General features: G+C 39.5%; 4 protein-coding genes across 4 annotated transcripts in view; all 4 read right to left on the reverse strand.

Annotated features, from left to right (window-relative positions):
* LOC134328423 (histone H3.v1-like) overlaps positions 1–9,510 on the reverse strand; it is a 34,269-nt gene extending 24,759 nt beyond the window's left edge. Inside the window, exons 1-2 of the mRNA XM_063009519.1 lie at positions 9,202–9,510; positions 3,026–3,199 (exon numbers count right to left, since the gene is read on the reverse strand). Coding sequence (XP_062865589.1) covers positions 3,026–3,199; positions 9,202–9,507 — 480 coding nt within the window. The 5' untranslated portion in view covers positions 9,508–9,510. The remainder of the gene's footprint in view (positions 1–3,025; positions 3,200–9,201) is intronic.
* Positions 9,511–12,129: 2,619 nt separating this feature from the next.
* Positions 12,130–12,561, reverse strand: LOC134328945 (histone H3). The gene has a single exon (XM_063010187.1). It carries the CDS (start codon positions 12,553–12,555, stop codon positions 12,145–12,147), a length of 411 nt encoding a protein of 136 aa, XP_062866257.1. The 5' UTR covers positions 12,556–12,561; the 3' UTR covers positions 12,130–12,144.
* A 644-nt stretch (positions 12,562–13,205) lies between these two features.
* Positions 13,206–13,626, reverse strand: LOC134328993 (histone H2A-like). The gene has a single exon (XM_063010231.1). The coding sequence runs from the start codon at positions 13,612–13,614 to the stop codon at positions 13,228–13,230; it is 387 nt and encodes a 128-aa protein (XP_062866301.1). The 5' UTR covers positions 13,615–13,626; the 3' UTR covers positions 13,206–13,227.
* A 547-nt stretch (positions 13,627–14,173) lies between these two features.
* Positions 14,174–14,837, reverse strand: LOC134328852 (histone H1-like). The gene has a single exon (XM_063010084.1). The coding sequence runs from the start codon at positions 14,789–14,791 to the stop codon at positions 14,174–14,176; it is 618 nt and encodes a 205-aa protein (XP_062866154.1). The 5' UTR covers positions 14,792–14,837.
* Positions 14,838–26,107: the final 11,270 nt, after the last annotated feature.

The following is a 26,107-nucleotide window of genomic DNA, read 5'->3' on the forward strand; positions in this document are numbered from 1 at the left end:
CATTCCCATTAAAGCACCAGCAGAAAATGAAAAGGATTAGGTGAACAGCAGACAGAATATCCCTCCACGTACAGGTAGTGACCATTATCTTAAAAAATAAACAAATGTTTTAAATAAAACAGAGTAACATTTAATACACATTCTGCAACTTACTGTTCTCCATCAAGATCTTATGTGATGCTACCCACATTACAAATATTGAAGCCAAATGGTCAGGCTCTGTGCATGATCACTGAAAATAAAACAGTGCAACGAGTTCATTTCCTTGTCCTTATTCTTTAGTAAGAACATTTATATTTATACACCCTTCGCACTGACACCCATCTTAAGTTCAAGCAACTGAATTTCTAGCCTTGTCTGTTTTATATGCTCCACCTGAGGATCACACTTTGCAATTTGTTTCTCCAGATGGACCTTGTATAGATCATTTACACCCAACTTGAAAGAAAAAGGCAAAAATAGCATGTTATGATCAAACATAGCTTTTTGTGTTCTCAATATTTCATATATTTGGTAAGACATTTTTACTGTTCTAAGCTGAGCTTTGGAGGTGGATGGTCCCTCATCTGATTCGGGACTGCCCATCACATTCTGTTAGAGGACAGTCATACACATTACCATGGTAGATCAAATGAAATGCCATGCTCTATGTTCAACATATCCTGTACCTCTATAGGCCTCCCAGTATCATCCCACCTTGAGGCAGAGGAGATGGTTTCTCTATCGTCCTTCAACAGTGTTTTTTTTTTGTTTTGGGATTAAAGAACATTATTTATATTCATCAGGATCTAGGGACATTTAGATCACTAACAATTGCAGGAGGCTCAAAACCACTCCACCAATCACTGGAGAGATGGCAATAAAAAGTGTTCAGACTGCACCAATGCAGTTCTTAATATTCCACAGTTTATGCACTACAAACTAATGATTTACATGTAATAAACATGCCTTGAACATAGACAGTTTTTGTATTTTATTTTTATCTGCTGCTATGTGCATCTGATTCCACTTGGATTACACCTAGGTTGAATAAATGAAAGGGAAAAAACGTGTAAAATCGTGATAAACTGACATATTAAAAATTTTGCCCTATCCTTCTGATAAATGTTGAATTATGTTTCAACAAGTTTTTTTTATTGAATTTAAACTCACGCATTAACTCACATTTAACTAACTTTTTTTTTTGCCATTTGCGACATCTTTTTTTTACGGACGATGCTGTATTACTTTTACATTTCAAACATTTTCATGATCTGCACATGCAAACATTAAAATAAACAGTTCTATTGGTGTAAAATATTACGGACTACTTTTTCTTTCATTCACATCCATGATAAATCCATTTATCGCCACTCCATTGAGAATGCCTGTTTATAGTTAACTGTGAACGCGCTTCTGCTGGGTTCAATCTACTCAGAGTTGAGTAATCTAACCCTGAACCACTTTTCTGGAACCGAAAACTCCGGCTATGACACGGTGAGATAAGTCAACTCAGAGTTCAGGGTTAAGTTTAAAGTTTGTTAAACCCGCTTTCTGGAATACCCCCCTGCTCTTTAGAAAAAGTAAACACTATCTTGTCCTCTATAACACAGAAAGGAAAATGCAGTTGTTCAGTACATTTTTAAGAGTGATTATGTGCAGAGCTCACATGGTTCATTTCCCTTGTCAACATATAAAGTATTTATTACTTTGCTCATCGGAGCAATGCACTAATTTGGAACAAACGTGAATCACGTGTGAATAAAAGTGCGAAAAAAGCATATTTACCAGTGTTAAAGGTTTAATGAAAGAAAGGTTTAATTTTATTTCTTGCGGTTTAATGAGACAGGATGGAGAAATCCAATAGAACCATTTAAGAAATTGTAAATTTTATGTGTGTGATAGATGGATAGAACTATTAATCCCAAAGGAAAGGTTTGGAAATATATATATTTGTTTGTAGTTATTTTTTTATTATTTTAATTTTTATTATAGTGAGTTATTAACTTTAGTGGTAAGATAGATTGCAACGAGGTGAACCCCGTGGGTAATGTCGGTCGATTGGTCTGAGACCCGGAATAAGTTGAGGACCCGATATGCTTCCTTTTCTGCCTTATTTATTTACACATATATACACACGACGCTATTTACAAATAAACAATTACGCGCACACTGGACGAAACAAAACGAAAAGTTCACAAACATCCACTAACACTCTGATCATGTTTTAACTCACAACTCATTTGACTACAAAGTCATACACCCAGTTGTGGTCTCCCCCTACCACGGTAGATTGCCCCCCTATATTATCTACCTGTGTGGGCTTTTATTGTGGTAGCCCCTCCCCCTCGGCTGAGCCGATATATTTAAAGGGTAGCTAGGTAACAATATGCACCCATTACACATCTAAACACTAGTAAATACATCAATATTTATACTTATATTAAATCACACAGATGGCCATGGCACTTACCCCTACATACAATTATTTACATTAAATTTCAGTGCACCTTTACTCTCCCTTCCTGGTTTTTCTCCCCCTCTCCTTAACAGAGGATAGTACTACCCAGGTAGGTTAAACATCAATATGTCATCGTGATGGGTAAGTTACCCTTACTTCATCACATAGATGAAAACTATTAATATCAATCATCTAACATTTGATTAGGGGGTGATATGTGTGGCGCGATGTGCTTGTAGTGGGCTGGTCAAGAAAAAAGTCCAGGGCTGAATTTTGTTCCCAGTCCAGCCCTGCCCTCCCCCACCCCACTTAGTTACACGAGGGAATCTAAATTTTAGGAACACCTGAATTTAAAGGTATCCAGTACAAAACCATCACTGACTGTAGACTCAAACTGCTAAAACACATGATTACATTCACACCTGTGTGTGTTTTCTCTACATTTAAACCCTCATTTGTTTAAATACCAAGTCATGCAGGTGAAAAACGAGGTGAAAGCATCAGTATGTGTTGTGTGTTGGACGGATTAAAGCTCTGAGTACAGCCTGAGTTTACAGTTGAATAGAAGAGTAAAACAGGTCTTACCTGCAGCAGCTTCACACTTTCCTCGTGCTCCAGTCTGTTCCTCTCTCGGGACTCCAGCTCGTGCCGCTCCACACAGCGCTGATGATGCTCGCGCAGCCTCTGAAACCTCCGTGTCTCGCGCGCACCGAGCATGATTATAATGATGCGTTCAAGGTGCACAGAGAAAGTGCAGAACTGCACACGTGCGTTTATGATGGCGGGGTGTTTTATCAAATGTTTCAGTGCCAATTTACTTCTCATGAAGTTAATCACTCTCCCATAAAATCATTACCCAAACACAGCTTCAGAGACATTTTATTAAACGCTTTAATGTGTTGTAGAAATCTGTACATTCAAGAAAATACAACATTCTTTTTAATAATATCAATTATCAGGTCAGGGGATGGCTTAATTAACTCAGAAGGAGCTCAAATTGTTGTATGACTTCAAAATAATTACTTAAACAAAAGAGGGCTGAGCAGTTTTTCATTTCAGAATAAAATATATTCATACAGATCAAGTTAATAAACAATTTCAGTGTGTCTTGAATAAAGCATTAGTAGTTCACAGGTGCTTAATTGCTCTCTCTCTATCCCCTCCCCCACCCTGACTCTGGACCTGTTATGACATGAACCAGTGTGACATGAACGCAGTATGAAATGTCCCACCACAACACTACACTATATTTAATGCTATTTATTTTTACTGATGCTTTTACATCAGATACAGTAGATAACAACATATTGTGCTAAATAATTTAGCATGAACTACATGTATAGAACAAATGGATACTTCTGATCAAATTCCATGTTTTACTGATTTTGTAAAATTAAGTAAAATAAAAAAAGAAAAATAAGTTTACACATTCTCTACAGGAAACAAAGTGCTGCACATTTTAATGCATGATTACTTTTTACTTGCTGAATGTAAGTACTAGGGAAAAAAACACAATGTGCCTGGTATAAAAGTAATAATGCATTAAAAAGCTAACTTTTTTTTCTTTTAGTTACATACAGAAAAAATATTGTTCAAATTTGTATCCCATAGAATAGACATTAAGACGTTTAAACCAATAACAAAACATGCAATTCTGAGCTGTGCCCAAACCACTGCGTATTATGTATTTATATAACATGTAGGACATCTTTATAGTGTGATTTGAATATTTGTGCTCTGTCATTCAATTTGAAAAGAGAAAACCTGATCCTGAAGTTTACTTGGAAAGCTTATTTTCTTGCCCCTCCCCCACACCCAGTCCTGCATAAATGTAAAAAAATGGCATAAATGTAAGTCGCTCTGGATAAGAGCGTCTGCCAAATGCCATAAATGTCAATGTAATTTGATTATTACTGTTGTATATGTATACATAACAGTAAATGAAAGCAGTAGTATTAATTAAACAGTACATACAAAAAATCCCCAGATGTGGAACTGCATCGTCAAACATTTTAAAGTATGAGAACCAAGCACGTTAATCGTTAATCTATCCCATAATTCAACTGGAGCTGCAAGGATATTCAAAGCAGAAGATGAAAAATGTCAGAAAGCAGGGAGTTGGCTGTTTACAACCAAAAAAAACAGCCAACTTAATCCAGTTGATCACTAGACCAATGTCCTCCTCAGTGGACATTTTCCTGCTCATTTATTTAAAAAAACCATTAAATACCCTGATGTGTGAAAACTGTACATTTACCATCCTAGGTTGGTTTGATGGTTATTCACCACCCACTGATAGGTACAGATATTTACCATGCTAGATATCTATCGGGTGGCTGTGATGCATTGGCAAGCTCTTGGATCACAGCTCTGAAGAGTTGATAAATAGTGATCAAGTCACTCAAAATGACTAAAGAGTTTCACTTGGTCAGCTTTTCAGTCAGTCAAATAAGGGTACTTCCATCAGGATGTGAAAGGGCTTGGACCCATGGGTCAGTCCGGCCTCATCAGAATTGGGTGTAACATAGATGCTTTGACAAAAGAACATGCTAGAAATGGCTGATATAAAAAGGGGCAGTGGAAAAACATGGACATATGCATGGGAATGACCCGTGTTGCATTTTTGGCAAATTATTGTCATGTGTTTGTAGGGCGGCACGGTGGCTTAGTGGGTAGCACTGTCGCCTCACAACAAGAAGGTCCTGGGTTCAATCCCAAGGTGGGGCGGTCCGGGTCCTTTCTGTGCAGAGTTTGCATGTTCTCCCCGTGTCCGCGTGGGTTTCCTCTGGGTGCTCCGGTTTCCTCCCGCAGTCCAAAGACATGCCACCAGGCTAATTGGAAACACTGAATTGTCCTATAGATACCTAGCCGCTAGATGCACAAACCAGTGCATTGTAGTGCCGGTCCAAAGCCCGGATGAAATAGGGAGGGTCGTGCCAGGAAGGGCATCCGGCATAAAAACTGTGCCAAATCAATGTGCGGATCATGATCTGCCGAAGAGCTGACCCCGCAACCGAGTGGGACAAAGGCCCAGGAGAAGAAGAAGATTGTCATGTGTTTGTAAATACATCTTTTTGGATGCAACAACTCTTTTTATATGTGTGTTCAGTTTTAATCTGAGAAGCAGCCTTTGAAAATGGGTATCGTTGAGTGTCATCTTTGTCTGAAGTACCTTTCGTGGTTGACCCAGCACCTAAAAAGGATTTGCAGTTCTCCCAGGGGCTTTAGTAAAGTTTAGTACTTGAAATTCTAAGTGCTGACCTTAAGAAAACATGGCAAGTCTGCATGGATTTTGCTCGAATCGTTGTCCAGATAAAAAATACTTTGGAATGCCTGAACGTCTGACCCTTCTAGAGCCTGTTTGGACACGTTCCAATTCCAATATATTCCCATTCAAATCCCATAATAACTTTTTGGACACCACTTGGGCCGTTTGACTTAAAACTCAACTATGTGGGCAGTCAACACCTCTAGAAGAAATCTGAAAAATCTGAAAGCTCTAGGTCCACATAAAGATTTTTAAGGCCTTTCAGTATTTCTCCTCCTTCACTGAGAAAGGCATAAGGCCAAGGTGCAAGTCTGCATGAATTTTGCTCGAATCGTTGCCCCAATGAAAAATACTTCGGAAAGCCCGAACGCTTCCAAATTTGAGTATGTCGACAATGTCGCCAAAATTTTGGACCCATCGGACCTTGCTACCCCGTTTGGACACGTCCAAATCCCAATTTATTCCCATTCAGATTCTTACACGCTCTATGTAACACTGCTTTGAAAGGTCCGATCGACTCAAAACTCGAATGTGTGGGCTGTGGACACCTCTAGAAGCAGTGTGAAAAATCTGGAAGCCCTAGGTCCACTTGAACATTTTTAAGGCCTTCCTGTGTTTCTTTTGCCTGACTTTGAACCATTTCTAAAGGTTCCAGAACCTCTAGGACAACAAAACTTGTTTGCATTACAAACTACGAGTTTTCCCGAGTGTAACCATACCAAATTTGTCTACCTAAGTGCCCAATAAACATGTTAATTTAGTAGCTAAACGTTATAAAAACGGGGCGATTTTCCGCGATTTCCCTCAAAAGCAGCTCAAGCTGCTGGTGTCAAACAGCATCTACTCATCGAGACAAATCTATTGATATGTGTATCTTGCATGTTGACCACCGGGAAGTATGAAAAACGAGTGTCATTAGCATTCGGTTGCTAACGTAGGCCTCATCGGCTTGGCGGGAATAAACAGTCAAACACTGACACCGGGACTCGATTGAATCGTAATCTAGGAGTCCTCCCGAGTGCATGGGTACCAAATTTGTCCAACAAAGTGCCAAAAAAAATTATATAAAAAGGGGCGATTTTCGGCAATTTCCAGCGGAATTACTGCCGTTTCTGGTGTCAAATGACATCTACTCATCAAGACGAATCCATTGGTATGTGTTTCGTGTCTGTAGACCCTTGGGAAGTGTGAAAAATAAGCATTTGGGCCTTCACTACTGTATGCTGCTTATGGGACCCCACTCAAGTATTCAATATATTGCAAATTGGATGACTTTTCACTGTCCAAAAGCTGTATATTTTTCATGCCTTTATTATACTGGAAATGGTATGAGTTTACTTTTATTTTTATTTGGTCCAAAACCAGTATAATATGACCAAAACCCTTAGAGATTTTTTGGTCCAATTTTTTTCTTTGTTTCTCTGATCTTTTTCAAACTTGCACCATAGGTTGGGGAGGTGGAGACTTAGAGAGGAGCGCAGATTTGGAAGTCCTACCTCGCTCCAAACCTGAGATCTGACATTCCCATTTCCAATATATCGCATAGGTAAAAAATATAGTGGCGGCTGCTGGTCTTTCAAAGAGGGGAAGCTCATTGTCGGCTTACATCATAAAATTTGTCAATTTATTTATATATAAATGTATAAATTCTCCCCTTTGTTAGTTTTCAAGAAAATGGCATGAAATGGGTTGCAGTTTGTCTTCCGACTTCACTCGCAAAATCCGTGATGGTACTGAAGCTCCCAGCGACAGCTGTCAATCAAAACGGGATTCAGCCTTTCGACTGATCCTCCAATCATCTTGCAGAAGCTCAGCGTCCAGACCCGCCCACAGCTCATTCACCCCCAGAGACGCTCAGCGTCCGGGGGCGGGACAAAATCGTGGCATTTATCCAATGACCGGCGAGTTTCGAAGTCCCGCCCATGCAGCCCCATAGAAGCAAAGAGACGCTCAGCGTCTGCGGGTAAATGCATGAATGTATGAGTTAACAAAATCGAGTCGATTTGTGATAAGTAGCTGATTCTGAATGAACTCGTCTTCAAGATGAACGTGTTCTAACGCATTTGTAGTCAATGAAATGTTAACACAACTGTACATATTTGACCATTTAATTTTTGACATTTTAGGGGAAGCTGAGCTTCCCTTGCAGTCTTACAGAAATCGCCACTGATATATATATATATATATATATATATATATGTGTGTGTGTGTGTTTGTCAAAATTTGCTTATATAATCATAAATAGACTTATCCCATTTGCAATATATTCTGAATCTCACTTGCAATATACTGTAATGATATAGGATCTCATTCCAGTTGCGACATAAGTCCTACTTGCAATATACTGTAGTAATACATGTCATCCCATTTGCAATACAGAATTACAATTCTGGGGTGGCAGAGCCGGACGGGTTGCGGGCCCCTGCCGGCCTCGGGCCGGGGACCCTGGGTACCGAAAGCAGAGGCGATCTGAGGCCCAAAATACGGGGGGCCCCACGCACAGCGTCCGGCAAAAGGCACGTAATAGATTGCTATCGGGACATTAAGGCACTAATTAGAGGAAGTATTACTGTTATAATGTTATTTACATATATGTACATGTTTAAATGTCTTTTATTTATAGAATGATGAGTTTTTCTTCTTTAAAACAGATTATTTGATGATTAGTAAAAATACTTCAGGGAGAAGAGAGAACTCTTTAGGGATCGGTAAAAGACTGAGATCATATCCTCTTTATAATTAAATTAAAATAATTTTAAAAGAAAAAATAGAGGTTGATGTTTATTTAAAAACATTTAAATTAATAAGTTCTACACTGTTCAAGCTCCAAACTTAAAAGTTAATCCTGCGCTTGTAATTAATATAGAGTATCTAGATTTTTGGTCCAAGGTCCTGGGTTTCTATTGGACAGACAACATACCGTTCCACGCCCCCTTCTGCCCCATTCACTAGAATCTGTTCTTTGTTGTCTGTTCCCGCTTAATCTGAGGTCGATACATGTTTTAAAACCGAATATAAAAGAATCAATAGCAATATTTTATTAAATTTTATATATAAATATATAGATAGGATAGATGTATATTTTTTGTTTGTTTTTTAAGCGAGGCATTTGGGCACAATGTTTTACTGTATTTTACACAGAGATCGTGTTAATGATTGTAGTGTAACCTACAGTATGGATGTACATTGGTAGTATGCAAACACGCCGTATGAAAACTAAACAAGATCGGATAGTAAACGTAATACTAAAATTACTAATGATAACGCCAAGCTTTTAGGGCTACATAAAGTGAATGTGTTATTTTTACTTATAATGATGCTTTCAAGCTTTTGGGGCTAAACAAGTGATTTGCAAATGTACGCATCAGTGAACGTGCTACTACTATTAATAACAATATTACTAATAAACCAGAAAGAATTTTCTCTTTTGTAGATAATATGGGTGGCTCTTAAAAGAGCCGTTGTGTTAGCGTGGAGGTCTGAACGTTTAACCCCCGAATCCGTACAGGGTGCGTCCCTGGCGTTTCAGAGCGTACACCACGTCCATTGCGGTGACGGTCTTTCTCTTGGCGTGCTCGGTGTAGGTGACGGCATCACGGATGACGTTCTCAAGGAAAACCTTGAGCACACCGCGGGTCTCCTCGTAGATCAAGCCGGAAATACGCTTCACACCACCACGGCGAGCCAAACGGCGGATGGCGGGTTTAGTAATACCCTGGATGTTATCACGGAGAACTTTGCGGTGACGCTTAGCGCCTCCTTTTCCAAGACCTTTGCCGCCTTTTCCTCTTCCGGACATCGTTACTGCTCTGGTCGAGATGAAGCGAGTCAATGCAGGACGAGCGTTCACAGCGAGCCTGTTATTTCCATCTACCGGACCTAGTTGAAGACAATGGGGCGGAGTTAAGCAGCGACCGCCCACTGTGACCGCAGCTGCTCGGAGTAGGCCTCATGTAATGCGCGTACAATACGGAAAGACAGTGTGGGAGAATACAGCAGTGTATTATCAAAAAATCATATTAGTTCAAATCAGTACAGCTGTAGTGAATATTGAATTTGAAACAAACAAATAGCTTTAGAAACCTTTCAGTGCTTGTGAAAGTAGCATTAGAGACACGTTATGATAAAAACAAAGATCTAAAACACCTGCAGTGGTGTAGGAGGAGGTGTAGGGTGAATAAAACATGAAGGTAAAATTGTGTTGGAATGTGTAATATATAAATGGACAACGCCAGTGTTTTTTTCTAGCTTTTGTAGATGTGTGTGTGTGTGTGTGTGTGTGTGTGTGTGTGTGTGAAAGAGTGTGTGTGAGAGAGAGAGAGTTAAAAAAAAAAAAAAGTAAAGTAGGTGGATATTTACATTTTCAGCATTTAGCAGACGCCTTTATCCAAAGCGACTTACATTACAGTGTACAGTCTGAGCAGTTGAGGGTTAAGAGCCTTGCTCAAGGGCCCAACAGTGATAACCTAGCAGTGGTGGGGCTTGAACCAGTGACCCTCTGGTTACTGGCCTAGTACCTTAACCACTAGGCTACAGCAGGCCCTGGATATGTGTCACCTGGACTGCTAGAGCCATAGATGTTTTGTTAAAGTGGGTGTTAGGGTCATAAATGAGTAAATAACTAAATAACTACATAAACAATGAATACATTAAACACATAAATACATAAAAAATGTGTAACGCAGTGTTTGGATTTGTCTGTGCTGAACAGTACTGATGCAAGTCTTTATAAGTGACATCTGTGTTAAAAATGTGTTTGTATATTTCACTGTATTGGGAGAAATGGGACGTTATAAGTCATATTCTGCTAAAGCATAACGTTTCATAAACATATTTCAAAGTCAGACACATCTTGATTAAAGTGAAAGTGTTCAAAGCTGTGTATTAATAAAAGCCAAATAAGTGAAAGAAGATATTTTATGTTTCAGTGTTAGCTGTGTTAAAGACATTTCTGAGTTTTAAAAAGAATTATTTTAAAAAAAGTGCATCTTAATAAGTGAAATAACTGTGAAATACAAGAACGTGAACAATGCACAACATTCAGGTGTGAAGCTTTGCTAGCTCAAATACAAAAGCAACAAAATCTTTTTATAGCGCTTTATGTACTTTTGGGACATCACAAAGCTGGTCTTGACTGCTTCAAAGGACTGAAAAACAGCAAATAAAGTCATTAAGTTCCAAAAGTTATAGAAATAAGATTTTGTGTATTGTTAATATGAAAACCTACACTGTTTATGCCCACCTGTTTTCGTGAAAGTAAATTAAGGTACCTATTTAGGGTTAACAACCTTTTGGGGTTATCATAGTTCAGGTCAGAAATAACTTGGGGTTATCGTAATTTGGGTTTGAAGGAGGTTGGGCTTAAATTGGACTCAACAGATATCATCTGTGCTGCCTAGGAACACAAGTCGCACCTGGAGGTGATGAACCACACCTGGGTCCTCATGCCTTCAGATCAGGTAGCGAGAACAATGAGTTCCAGCCTGAGTGTGAGTACCAGCCGGAGAACCTGCAAACGGAGACAAAAACCCGTCAGAAATGGGAGTCGGTGCTGCGGGACTCAGAGGGCAAAGGTTAAAGTTACACACACACACACACACACACACAGTACAAAATACAGACTGTGTACACCGTGCAACACCAACGCCACTAAATTCTCGTGACAATTTTTTTATATTACATAAAAATAAATAAAAATATACATACATAAAAGAAAACACACACATACACACATAAACACACAGATTTAGTTCGTGTTTTCACATTTTGGCCACGAGATGGAAGAAACGCTCCACTAATCATCTATTGGTTCTCCATAACATTATAATTACAGTTACTACTACTACTACCATCACCAATAATACTATTATTACAACAACTATAATAGAAATAAAAATTATTATTATGAGTAATTGTGATTATTTACACTTAATATTTTACAGTATGTCTTGTTGAGTACCTAGAATAGTATTTAATTATTGTTATATTATTCTGAATAATTATCTTTTTTACCGTCTTTTTTATCTTTTAAAAATCTTCTTTACTGGCATGTTTTTGTTGTTACTACTCATAACGACTATATTACTCTTACTAACTCAATGCTTTATAGAACCCCATAAACATACACCACTATAAACATTATTAATCATGTGTTATAAGACACCACCTGCCAATCTTTAATCAGCTGTACTTATGTAACCTTGTTTATAATTGTTGTAAGAACATGTGAAGTACATCTCTACACACACCAAAACATATTAAACAGTTTTTCCTAAAATTTATAACTGATAAATATAACTAAATTAAAACTCGGAACACGCACACACAATGGAATAATAAATAAATAAAAAAAGTTATGAAAAGTGCCCATTTCAGTGGAAGCATGTAAGTGGCTCTTAAAAGAGCCTTTGGGGATAACTGGATGGAGTGGGTTCGTTTAAGCACGCTCTCCGCGAATACGGCGGGCCAGCTGGATGTCCTTAGGCATGATGGTCACCCTCTTGGCATGGATGGCGCACAGGTTGGTGTCCTCGAACAGGCCGACCAGGTAAGCCTCACTGGCCTCCTGCAGAGCCATGACGGCAGAACTCTGGAAGCGCAGATCGGTCTTAAAGTCCTGAGCGATCTCTCTAACCAGGCGCTGGAAGGGCAGCTTGCGGATGAGCAGCTCAGTGGACTTCTGATAACGGCGGATTTCACGCAGAGCCACGGTACCTGGCCTGTAACGGTGAGGTTTCTTCACACCGCCAGTAGCCGGGGCGCTCTTGCGGGCAGCCTTAGTGGCGAGCTGCTTCCTCGGCGCTTTACCACCGGTGGATTTACGAGCGGTCTGCTTGGTTCTTGCCATCGCGTCTGGAACTCCGTACTTCACCAACTGTAGGACAGAATATGTTAACCCGCCCAACACGCTCTATTTAAGTACCAGAGCCGCTCTGCGCTCATTGGGCGTCTTGATGATGCACTTTTCTCATTGGACGATCGTGCTTACATCAAATGTCGCTGACTGGTCGGCGTTCTGCCGCTGCCTCGTTTCGGAAAACATAATATTTCCTCTATGCTGTTGGCGGGATTTATAATACTTTCCTTTGTTTCTTTGTGCTTTTAAAACACAGCCTACAATCGCATTTAAAGTATATACCTTTTTAAAAAATATATTATTTCGTTCATTTTGCTTATTATTAGTTATTATTAGCATTATTATTATTTTTGTTCCATGTGTTTTACACAAACACGTTTGTTGCACCACTTTTAATTGTCTGTATTGTTGGTTTTGCTTCTGCAAGTGATATAAAACTTCACTTATGTATACATATAGGGATATATGTAAAGATAGAGAAAAAACAAATCGTACATATTTTGTTAATTTTACTATGTCATAAATCATGTGAGTTTTATGCCGTGTGAGTCTATGAAACGATATTATATCTTTTTTTTTTTACATTATCTGGGGAAATTGCACTTTTTCTGTGGAAATGGGTGGCTCTTAAAAGAGCCTTTTGGTTAGAACACGAGAGCGACTTTACTTGGCCTTGGCTGCTTTCTCGGTCTTCTTGGGTAACAGAACAGCCTGGATGTTAGGCAGCACACCGCCCTGAGCGATGGTTACACCTCCAAGCAGTCTGTTCAACTCCTCGTCGTTACGCACGGCCAACTGCAGATGACGAGGGATGATACGAGACTTCTTGTTATCTCTGGCGGCGTTACCAACCAACTCGAGGATCTCAGCGGTCAGATACTCCAGCACGGCAGCCAAGTAGACAGGAGCACCAGCTCCCACACGGTGGGCGTAATTGCCCTTACGTAGCAGTCTGTGAACACGGCCCACGGGGAACTGAAGACCGGCACGGGATGAACGAGTCTTGGCCTTAGCTCTGGCTTTACCACCGGTCTTCCCTCGACCACTCATTTTGATGATCAGATGTCTTCGTCGGATTAAACTGAAGTAACCTAGAAGAGAGCTCGAAGCGGTAGTATATAGGCAAACTGGCCTCTCTCCTATTGGCTTAGAGCGAAGGCACAGCTGAGCCAATCCTAAACGCGCCGTCATGTCTCAGGGAAACACATACACGCCCCCTCACATACTGCCCCCCCTCCTCCCCTCTCTTCTCATCCGTTCTCCCGCCCGTGTAATGTATGATACAGAAAAGCTTCTCTTAAGCATCAATTACATTATATTATATCACAATAACATTTACACTAACAATTACATTATGTAAGGAGCTCATATACGTGAGTGCACATACATACACACATTTATGAGGATGTGTGACAAAATCATTATTACACATAAAACAGGACCAGTTATACTTCGTGTTTTTAACTCCTTGCTTATCACTCTCTCCACAAAATATGTATGTTCGCATGCATATATGTATGTGTTTAGGAAACGACTCTTTATGGGAGGATATAGGTGGCTCTTAAAAGAGCCGTTTTAAGAAAATAAAAGTAATAAAACATAAACATGTTCACTTCTTCTTGGGGGCAGCTTTTTTGGCCTTGGCCGCTTTGTGCTTAGCGGTCTTGGGTTTGGCTGCCTTGGCTTTTTTAGGACTCTTGGCTGCCTTCTTGGGGGTCGCCGGCTTCTTAGCCTTCTTGGGGCTCTTGGTGGTTTTCTTAGCGACAGCAGCGGGTTTCTTGACCTTCTTGGGGGACTTCTTAGCGGCGGGCTTCTTGGCTGTTACCTTCTTGGGCTTCTTTGCAGCGGCGGGTTTCTTTGCGGCCTTTTTCACTTTAGGAGCGGCGGCTTTTTTGGCCGCGGGCTTCTTCACCTCGGTCTGCTTCTTGTTGAGCTTGAAAGAGCCTGAGGCGCCGGTGCCCTTGGTCTGCACCAGGGTGCCCTTGGTCACCAGGCTTTTGATGGCGAGTTTGACGCGGGAGTTGTTCTTCTCCACGTCGTATCCACCTGCAGACAGAGCTTTCTTCAGGGCGGCCAGGGACACGCCGCTCCTCTCCTTGGAAGCGGAAACAGCTTTGACGATCAGCTCGCCGACGCTGGGACCCGCTTTCTTGGGTTTGGCCGCGGTCTTCTTTTTAGGAGCCTTGGCGGGGGCCGACCTGGCCGGTGCTGGAGCTTCTTCTACCATCGTTGTTGGAGCTAAAACGGCGCTAAGAAAGAGCGAGTGAAGCGCTGTGCTCTGTTGTACAGAGACTCCTCCCTCATACGAGAAGGGGCGGGGCTTTATAGCACACATGAGAACTGTGTAGACTCAACTCGGCCAGCGCAGCGTCTGTGTGCTTCCGTGACACATGCGCACTTGTGTTTTCTCATGGCAAATAACGGTTAAAATACAAGTCCTGATATAAAATACGAGGTAATAAAGTGCATGTCGGCCGAACATAAGCTCTCTCGTTCATGTAAAAGCCCGCAAAGGGAACCTAACGATGCTCTGTTTCCTTGTGTTCTGCTAAAACAGCACACCGCTCCTGATGCGTAAAGCGACGCAGCGCACATTTCACATCTTATTACACGTAAAAATATGCTGAGGAAACCCGATCTTCTTGTAGACACAGGCTGAAAAGGATAAACCAGACCTTGGTGTTTTCCACATGTATTTATAAGCGGATGTGAGCTTCCTTTTCTACTAGAAAAATAGGCTGTTTAGTGCGAAGTAAAACACAGCTACCAAGCAGGACTAGGTCGAGTCCAGGGTGCTTAACTGTCATGTAGCTGAAAGAACAAATGGAAGAAAAAAGTAAACATAACAATTTAGAATAATAATGATGATAATGAGAAGAATATTTTAATACACTAACATTCATTTCAGTAATTCCTACATATTTGTGCTGTAAGATCTACAGAACATCCCCGTGTCAGCTTTAAGTTCACATATACTGACACATTTCTAAAACAACACATGGCTCCAACATTCACATTCTACTGATCTTTCTATTAATCACAAAACAGATTCAAGTCTATCCTTGTTAGTCCGGCCTATTTTTGTGCATTTTCCGCCTGAAAGACATACCTAGTTTCTAAGGCTTCTCATTCAGAAAGTTTATAAGATAACACAAAAATTATACTTCAGTGTTATAGAAAACCCTTTAAAGTATCAGAAAAACACAGCCAAATGCCATGATGTTATGTTACAATGATCAAATGATGACAAAAACACCCCAAAATGTAGGCGCTTTTTACATTTTTTTTTAAAGCCAAAGTTTCAGTGAGTATAAGTAGGACTGCAGGTCTGCAGACCATCTACAGAACATATATAGAGTTGTAGCCAAAGGGGTTTTCTGTCACAGGCCCAAATTTTAGACCTCTAACTCATTCTGATTTTGAGTTATTGCACCTGGAGTGGCATCACACTTGACTGCTCTCCAAAGCTTTCCATAGCTTTCTAACTCAGAATAAACAGATTATACTGCAGATAAAATGTGTAAAATGCATTATTTATACTTTATAAAGTCATTATTTATAACATTTGAGTGTTTTTTGGAGTGATGAACTCTCACAGTGAGCCAGTAAGCGCTCCCTTCCCCCAGCGCGCACACACATATAAAAACCGCTACTTTTGTAACATAATACATGCAGCCGGTTGAACTTTTCACGAACTGAGTCGTTTAAATAGATTCACACTGTATTATCAGCCCTAAGAGAAAAGTTTGACTCACTCTACTGATTCAGAAGCTCACATTCCAGCGTGCGTAATGTGTATCCATGGTGACGGCTGGTGAAATACAGCTGTTTAGACTAATCCGAGAGGCTAAATGCAAAAAGTGGGGCGGGATATAAGCTGGTCCTCCAATCAAAAGCAAAATATGCTAATATTTTTGCATTTCTCCAATGAAAAACAAGTATTAGGTGGTGAGATGGATACTGTCTCTACATTGGCTGTGAAGGTATTGCGCAATCTAAAAGCCAAAAACTGAACGCTATCTGTTAGAGTGAGGTTTTGTGATTACTGTGAGCGCTCTCTCATTATGATACGATCTGATATTCGCGTGTTATTGACTTATAAACTTATACAACATGCTTGTAACTATTCAAAATGGCCGCCGGTGTTTGTAAACATTTACAAAAAGTGGATTTTATCTGGAATGGAAGGACTAATGAACATAAATTTGGACTCAGATTGAAGATAAAAGATCCAGGTATGTGCTGGTTTAGCTCTCATGCTTTTGTTTGATATACATTTGTCGCGGTGGTGTTGTTTACCGAGTGCTTGATGCATTGCATGCCATGCATTGATGGCAGAGCTTTATCAGATGTAAAACTTTTCTGTAATATTTTGGATGCTGATGTATTTGAAGTAAAACAAACAGCAGAAATGTGATGGTGAAGTTGTGCTGGCTTGTTTGGTATAAATGTTGTCGGTATGAAAGTAAGTACCGCAGTATAATATAACAAAATATAAAGGCTGTATTTCTGGCAGAAATTTTTCAGACCTACAATTCTTTTGTGTTTTTAAAAGAACTTATAAACAAAATAAGCTCAATGTTTACGTTGCTAAAAACTAGAGATTTTAAGCTATCAGAAGGTTCCTTGTTTACCAACAATGATATTTTGACGGTGTGACAGTATACAGAGAAACACAAACATAAAAATTCAAAGCCCGTTCACGGGCTAAAGACCACCATGGGGTTAAGTTTTTTTATCTGATACATCTCACTAATAAAGATGCACTTTTGTAAAATGTTTTTAAAACTCAGAAATGCCTTTAACACAGCTAACACCGACTTATAAGTAGAATCCAAACACTGCTTTACACATTCATGACCCTAACACCCAATTTGACAAAACATTAATGGCTCTTGCAGTCCAGTCATTTCCACCTATTTTACTTACATTTTTTACTCTCTCTTTCAGTTCAGTTCAGTTTAGTGGTGCTTTATTGGCATGAATGTAATTAGATACACTATTGCCAAAGCGGTAAACAATCAACAGTGAATAGAAATGAGAAAATAAGATTTCTCTCACTCTTACACTCACACACACACACACACACACACACACACACACACACACACACACACAAACCTGCAACAACTATATAGCAACAAACACAAGCATTGTCCATGTATATATTACACATTTGTAAACACTATTTAACTCTCACATTTTAATTACCTTCAATAAAAACTCGTACACCGCTGCAGGTGTTTTAGTTGTACATTTTCCTTTAACGTGTCTCTAATGCTACTTTCACATGCACTGAAAGGTTTCTAAAACATTTTGTTTGTTTTATTCCAATGTTACTTTAATTTTATTAATTTAGACTAATTTTGGATCATACACTGCCTCATCTCCTAGTATGGGTTTTTGGCTACATTGTCATGTCTAATTGTACAATGTTAAAAATGTTGAATTTCTTTTTTAACATGTTTAAAACTGCAAAACTTATCAAATTACACATTAGTTACAAAAAAAATGTCATGTGGAATACATCAAATTGATTGTGGACCGATTTACTGAGGAAAAACAGTGGAGGTAACAGGGGAATAACAGGCTCTCCATGAAAGCCTGTCCTGCATTAGTTCGTTTCATCTCGATGAGGGCAGTAACCATGTCCGGAATTTAAAAAAGCTAACCAGACTAGACATAGGAACCCTCTTCCTCCCTCCTCTAGAAGAAATGAAGTGGAAATACAAGCCTAAATGTCTTTATTAGTGGGGTGCGATACTGCAAAATTTGGTATCGATCCGATACCAAGTAAATACAGGGCCAGTATCGCCGATATCAATCCGATACCGATACTTTTTACTTATAAAGTAGCTTATTTATTTTTATGGAGGGAAGAGCAAGGAAGTGTGATTTATGAGATGAATGGATCATCAATATGCTGTACAGTGAGATATGTAAGTGCTTGGCCATGCAAAGTCTTAAAAACCAACAAAAAAACTTATTTATTGAATGTGGTATTGGATGGGTAGCCAGTGCAGCTGTTTAAGTGAAGGAGTTATGTGATCACGTGATCTTGTATGTGTTAGGACCATCGCGGCTGAATTTTGTACATCCTGTAGCCTCTTCAGCCCGGAGACAAGGAGCCCATAAAGAACAGCATTACAATAGTCCAGTCGGGAAGTGATTAGTGCAGTTTCTGTTACATAGTAGAAAAGAGAGGAGAGCAGTCTAGAGATGTTCTTAAGATAAAAATCATCAGTTTTTGCAACATTTTTTATGAGATTCAAAAGAAAGAGTGGAGTCTAGAATGACACCAAGATTGCGGACCTGAGACGGACCTGAGGGAAGAATTGGTAAAATCTGGAAATTTTAACATATCATATTACTTTTTACAATTCTCCAAAAGTTCCACCAGAGGGCGGCAACACAAAATTTTTTTTTTAAACATAGGTTACAAGATCTCATTTTACTATAATGTTACGATTCCTTTTGATGGTATAGGGGTATTGACGGGGTCAGTATCTAAAAAAAAAAAACCTTTTGTGAAGTACCAGAGTAGCAGAGAGCAAACAGACCCAGACACAAACTTTGGCTTGTACTGACTTTTTACTGGAAAAAATGAGAAAAAACAATTCACAAAACAGATATTTATGGTACAATCTATAAATAAAATATATACAATATAAATTTACATAATAAAAAAAAAAAACATGAGGCTCTGGGCTTAGGTGGTTCTAAAGCAAAGAAAATAATAAAACAAATCCCTTAACAAACAAAAGACAAAACAAAACCTACACTAGGATTACCTGTCTTAACAAAAATACATGGGGTGGCACACACCTCTTACCTAATGTATTTAGACAGATGGCTTCCTACGTGTAGCAATATGTATGGGCTTGCCCTTACTTACCTGCCCAGGCCCTGAAATACAACCACCTGACTGTACGTAGTGACGGTACATTTAATTTAGCTGAAACACTGAGCAGGAGGCACAGACACATACACACACAAATACAAGGGTTAGACTTTCTTTACAAGTTCTAGTGACGGCATGAGGAAACACAAAACAATCCGTATGTACTTCAGCTAAATTAACACAAAGTTACAAAAAAACCCTGAAAATTCTCACCACCGATGATAATCGGCACTCGCACAATATACAACAAAACAAGTTACTTGATTGTCACCACGTCAATGGAGATTGCTACCAGGATGAGTATTTGTTTTTGACTGAAAATCTTTTTCGACAAATCCTCACGTCGCTTATATGACTTAAACAATTTATCAGTTCCCGCTCAGCGTTGTCCTGCTTTGCGGATCATCAGGCATGACAATCTCTAAAAGCGGCTCATGCATTTGGACAGAGAGAGTGTTAATCACCATGGAGCATAAACATTTAACAATAAAATAAACCCATACGTGCACAAAGATTCTTTTTTTTTTACCAAGATTTTATATGACCATTTCATATTGATATTTTACAATTCTCCAAAAGTGCCACAAGAGGGCGACATCACAAGGATTTTATTAACATGGGCACGAGACTGAGCTCCACGTGGACCAAACCATGAAGGTGCTTGTGATCCATAATGCCATTGCTGAGAATAAGTTGGTAGACATGTCTATTCTGATAGAGGACAACCAAGTACTGAACGCAGACATCCCAAGTGTCCCGGAGTTTCCGGGAGTCTCTCACATATACATAGCGGCTCCCTGATGCCCGCAAGTCAGATAAAATCTCCCGGAATCTAGAACGAGCGGCCAAGAGCGACACAAACGCGCACGCAGGCGACACAGACTTTATTCCCCGATCGGGTATTAAATCCGTTATCTGATATACAATCTAGTGAACTGTGTAGGAAACATAAATCAAGTGTCTAATATACAATCTAGTGCACTGTGTAGGGAACATAAATCAAGTGTCTAATATACTGTCTAGTGCACTATGTTGGGAACATAAATCCGTTATCTGATATACAATCTAGTGCACTGTGTAGGGAACATAAACCAATTGTCTAATTCACTATCTAGTGCACTACATAGGGAACATAAATTCATATTTAAAATACTATCTAGTGCACTATGTAGGGAACATAAATTCGTTATCTGATATACAATTTAGTGCACTATGTAGGGAACATAAATCCGTTAACTAATACGCCACCTAAAGCATTATGTAGGGAACATAAATGATCTATTATCTTTCACACTATCTAGTGCACTATGAAGTACACATTAATGTGTTTGTGACACAAACAGTTAGCTTAGTAGCTCAGTTAGCAGCTCCTTTTTATTTTTTTGAGCTTGGGGGGTCGGGGTCGAGGTCCGGGGGTACCTCCCTGAAATGAGTTTTTGCAACTTGGGATGTCTGTAAACAGATGTGGACACCGAGCCCGGGCATGCATGCTGGTAATGAGATTGATTTATGGCTTCAACCTTGAGTATCCTGTGAATCTGAAATATATATTTGAAGTATTACAGAAACTTTTTCTGGAACTCGATGGAGGAAAAGCTGTACAAGAGGGTTTACAGTCTCAAGAGGAAGTTAATGGAGTAAAAGTATTTCTAAGGTAACTTGTTACATGTTGATCTTATATTTATTGATTTATTAAAATTTTAACATCATGTTTACACTTTGTTTACATTCATAACAGAATCAGTAGTTACACAAGATTCATCAGTTCACAAGTTTAATATCAAACACAGTCACGGACTGAAATGAATTTGAATTGTTCAGTAAACTATGCAAAGTACAGAGGATCTTTTGTGCTTAATTTCTTTATTTTATTAAAACATGATTAATTCTACAATATAAATACTGAACCTGTGTAGGACAATATTTTTAAGTAAAGCTAAACTTTCCTGAATAAGTAATGGCTAATTAGTTATATAAATTAATTAATAGATATAATTATTAAATGAATTAATATTATCTACTAGCAGTTGAAGAATAAATACTACACACTTTTTGTAAATAATTATTTGTGTAATAAAATAAAATGTATTAAGTAGATTTTATTTACTTTCTATTAGTATTTCAGAGATGTTCAATTTGAGTAAAATCTACCCAAACAAAATGAGTGTAAATTGTTACCTCACATGTTTTGAGTAGATTCTATAGGTAGTGTTTTAGTGTAGGTAAGCTGATCGAACCAGGTGGTGCACACACACACACACACACACACACACACACACCTCTTAATTGCACAAAGGTTCAAGGTTGGATTATTGCAATGTCTTAAAAAGTTAAAATTAAGGAGCTACATGTGTGTGTGTGTGTGAGAGTGTGTGTGAGTGTGTGTGTGTGTGTGTGTTTATGTATAAAACAGGAGGGAGGAGTCTAAACAGGACTGAAAGTGTGTGTGTGTGTGTGTGTGTGTGTGAGAGTGTGTGTGTGTGTGTGTGTGTGTGTTTATGTATAAAACAGGGGGGAGGAGTCTAAACAGGACTGAAAGTGTGTGTGTGTGTGTGTGTGTGTGTTTATGTATAAAACAGGGGGAGGAGTCTAAACAGGACTGAAAGTGTGTGTGTGTGTGTGTGTGTGAGAGTGTGTGTGTGTGTGTGTTTATGTATAAAACAGGGGGAGGAGTCTAAACAGGACTGAAAGTGTGTGTGTGTGTGTGTGTGAGAGTGTGTGTGTGTGTGTGTGTTTATGTATAAAACAGGGGGAGGAGTCTAAACAGGACTAAAAGTGTGTGTGTGTGTGAGAGTGTGTGTGAGAGAGTGTGTGAGTGTGTGTGTGTGTGTGTGTGTGTGTTTATGTATAAAACAGGGGGGAGGAGTCTAAATAGGACTGAAAGGTGCAGAGCTGTAGAACACGATGATGTCACAGACAGGATGACATCACACGTACAGCCCCTATATAACCACACACTTGGTGACTTTCAGATCACTTCGGTTTGGACGACTCGAGAGACTCGTCTGTGTTTGGTGTTCGTGCTACGTTCCTTTGTTTAAGTAAAAAAAAAAACCTGGCGGTACAACCATGCCGTGGTCGGCTGTTCGAGACCGACTGCTGTCGTTCCTTCGCTCCTGCTGCCCGGCCCGGCGGAGACACAGGCTGAGGGAGCTGGAGGCCGAGCTGAGGGCCGAGCGGCTGGCGACGGAGAGACTGCGGGCCAGGCAGGGTTGGGACAGAAAGAGTCTGCTGGAGGAAGTGGACCATCAGATAAGGATGAGGATGCTCACCGAGTCAGTGAGGAAGAGGCACCTGCTGACCTCTGTGTGGAAGGAGCACCTCTGCGAGACCCAGCTCTAGCAGTACAAGGAGAGCGTGACGTCCACGACCGAGGAGACGGAGAGAGCCAGACACAACCTGCAGGACGTGCGGAGCCTCCGACTGATGGAGGAAGAGCAACACAGACTGGAGGAGGAAAGTATGAAAGTGTGCTTGGAGGAGGAGAGAAGCACCATGAGGCAGGAGAACGAGGAGCTTATGAGAAGAGTTGGAGAACTAGAGGAGCTCCGACAAAAAGACCGAGAGCAGCAAAGACTGCTAGAAAAAAGACTCCTGCTAGCTGTGGAGAAAGCCGAGGAGCTAGCGGCCGCGCAAACGGAGAGAGAGGAGCAAAGATCGGACGCATAGGGTGAACTGGGATCGTGCAAACTGGGAGGAGAAAAAGAACTTCAAAAAGTAACTGGTTTTTCCTCATCATTTCTCAAGATGAAGATTTTACGAGTTGCTGCGTTAAGAAAGAAAGAAAGAAAGAAAGAGAGAGAGAGAGAGAGAGAGAGAGAGAGAGAGAGAGAGAGAGAGAGAGAGAGAGAGAGAGAGAGAAAGAAAGAAAGCAAGCAAGCAAGCCCTCAGCAATTAAATACGCCTCATCATCTCACAGGAAGAAGGTACCGGGTGACCTGGGAATTGAACCCAGCTAAATTTCAGCAGCTTAACCCTTAGATGCATGAGTGACTGGACCTTACACTCTTCCATATGTGGGTCAAAAATGACCCGTGGTACAATCAATGTGTTTTTATGCCACATTTGTCATTTTGGTTAAAAATGATCATTTATATTATATTTAGTAATATATTCTGGTCCACAAAAGAATGATTTCATGTTTGAAATATTTGTATTTTTCACTTTTTAAAACAAAATTTTTTTAAACATTTTGAAAATTGGAAAAGAAAATTACACAACAGCAATAGAACAATGCCAACATCTATTGTGTGTGTGTGTGTGTGTGTGCGTAAGAGAGATAGAGAGAGAGTGTATTTCACGGTATGCAGTTGTGACAAACTACCTGTGTCTGGCTGTAATCATTGCACACAGGTACGTACAGGCGCATTTTGCACACAGACTGTTGACTTTACAATCTTTGTTACTTGGGCAGATCTGACACCTCTTTCTCTTCGCTTGACTCTGTCTGATTCTTTCCTGTGGCTTTTATCACCTTGGGGGCAACCTTCCAGTCAACGTCTCATGTGTGGGTTGATAAGATCTATCTGTCTATCTATCTATCTATCTATCTATCTATCTATCTATCTATCTATCTATCTATCTATCTATCTATCTATATATCTGTCTGTCTGTCTGTCTGTCTGTCTGTCTGTCTGTCTGTCTGTCTGTCTATCTATCTATCTATCTATCTATATCCATCCATCCATCCATCCATCATTCATCCATCCATCGTTAGCTAGCTAGTTTCACAAACTGCAAATTTGATGATAGATGATAAGAAACACATACTCCTTTACACAATATACATAAATGACACCTACACACATGCACACACACACAGTACATACAGTAATGTTAGCTAGCTTAATTAGCTAGCTAGTGTTAATTTGTTGATACATGATAATTACAGATCATCTTTCACACAGTAGTCATGTATGACACGCACCCACACATTTCTAAGGTAAAAAAAAAATGAAGATAATATTTACATGTATCTTGCTGTGTCTCCATAATCTTCTTAAGGGGTGACACTTGTTATATAGTCTGTGTGATCTACAAAATATATATTCCTGACAGTCACAGCTGATAAGAATCAAAGGTTCCCATGAAATTCTATAGGAAATGAATGCGAAGAAAGAGAGGCCAGGCTTTGCTCTCACTGTGAGCTGGCAGTGGTGGAGACAGAGCTGCACTTCCTAACAGAGTACCTGAAGTACAGCTCTATCAGGAGTCTATACTATAGGAAGATCAGCAGCATCTCCCCTGAGTTCCTACACTGCAGTAACACACACAAACTGCCCTACATACTGGGAGAGAAGAGCGGACTGATCACACATGCTGCACAATTTGTAGCAGCTTGTCACAATCTGAGGGACAACCAGTGAGGCTGATCACAAAGTATTATTGATTATTATTGATATTACATTGGGTTTTATTTTTATAAAAAATTTTTTTTTCATTTTACCATATCATGTTATTTTTTTACAGTTCTCCAAAAGTGCCACAAGGGGGCGACATTCAAAGTTTTTTTTTAAACGGTCACAAGATCTCATATAACCATATCATATTAGTTTTTACAACAATTCTCAGAAACTGCCACAAGAGGGCGACATCTCAATTTTGTTTTACCACGGTCACAAGAAATCTGGAGGCCACAAATAAACACAAAGCCAAAATTACAGTGGTCTGTTTACCTGCATATGCTCATAACATAGCCGTGTAGCTGTTTTTACTTAACCAGAGCTTTAATTTACATATACAATTTAAGTATACACTCTATCTTTATCCTGACATTCTTTTCTTTGTTTTTTATTTCTGGCGGTCTCCTGCTTTAACTGGAAGCCCCGCCCTCAGTCACTCCACCCTATCGCTCATTGGTTGCAGTGGAGAACAGGCTGCAACTAATCAGCAGACACTTGTACTGCAAAAAGACAGAAAAAGTGAACAACCAAACACAAATACATTAAAACAGAAGAAAAAAAAAACGTGTCCCTCAGGCACGTAACAATATCATATCAGTATTTTTTTTATTTTACAATTCTCCGAAAGTGCCACAAGAGGGCGACATTACAAGATTTTTTTTTTACCAGCATGGTCACATGATCTCAGTTTACCATAATATTATCTAATAATAAATCATATTAGTTTTTATAACAAATCTCCAAAAGTGATACAAGAGGGCGACATCTCAATTTTTTTTTGACTGACCACAAATAATCACAAGGCTAAAATTACAGTGGTCTGTTTACCTGCATGTGCTCATAACATAACCTTGTAGCTGTATTTACTTAACCAGTGCTTTAGAAGTATTCACTCTATCTTTGTCTTGACATTCTTTTCTTTCTTTTTTTTTATTTGTGGCAGTCGTCTGCTGTTTTGGTACTGAAAGTCCCGCCCCCTGTCACTCCATAATAGCTCTCATTGAATGCAGTGGAGAAATTGCTGCAACCAATCAGCAGCCAATTGTACTGAAAAAATACAGAAAGACAGAAAGAGAGAACAACCAAACACAAATGCATGAAAACAGAAAAAAACACGTGTCTCTCAGGCACGTAACAATATCATATCACTATTTTTTTTTTATTCTCCAAAGGTGCCACAACAGGGCGACATTACAAAGATTTTTTTTACCATGGTCACAAGATCTCATATTACGACATT

The sequence above is a fragment of the Trichomycterus rosablanca genome, chromosome 15 (assembly GCF_030014385.1).
Source record: "Trichomycterus rosablanca isolate fTriRos1 chromosome 15, fTriRos1.hap1, whole genome shotgun sequence".
NCBI lineage: Eukaryota > Metazoa > Chordata > Actinopteri > Siluriformes > Trichomycteridae > Trichomycterus > Trichomycterus rosablanca.

Coding starts and splice junctions, on each gene's coding strand:
- LOC134328945 (XM_063010187.1), bottom strand. CDS start 12,555: ATGGCAAGAACCAAGCAGACCGCTCGTAAATCCACCGGTGGTAAAGCG.
- LOC134328993 (XM_063010231.1), bottom strand. CDS start 13,614: ATGAGTGGTCGAGGGAAGACCGGTGGTAAAGCCAGAGCTAAGGCCAAG.
- LOC134328852 (XM_063010084.1), bottom strand. CDS start 14,791: ATGGTAGAAGAAGCTCCAGCACCGGCCAGGTCGGCCCCCGCCAAGGCT.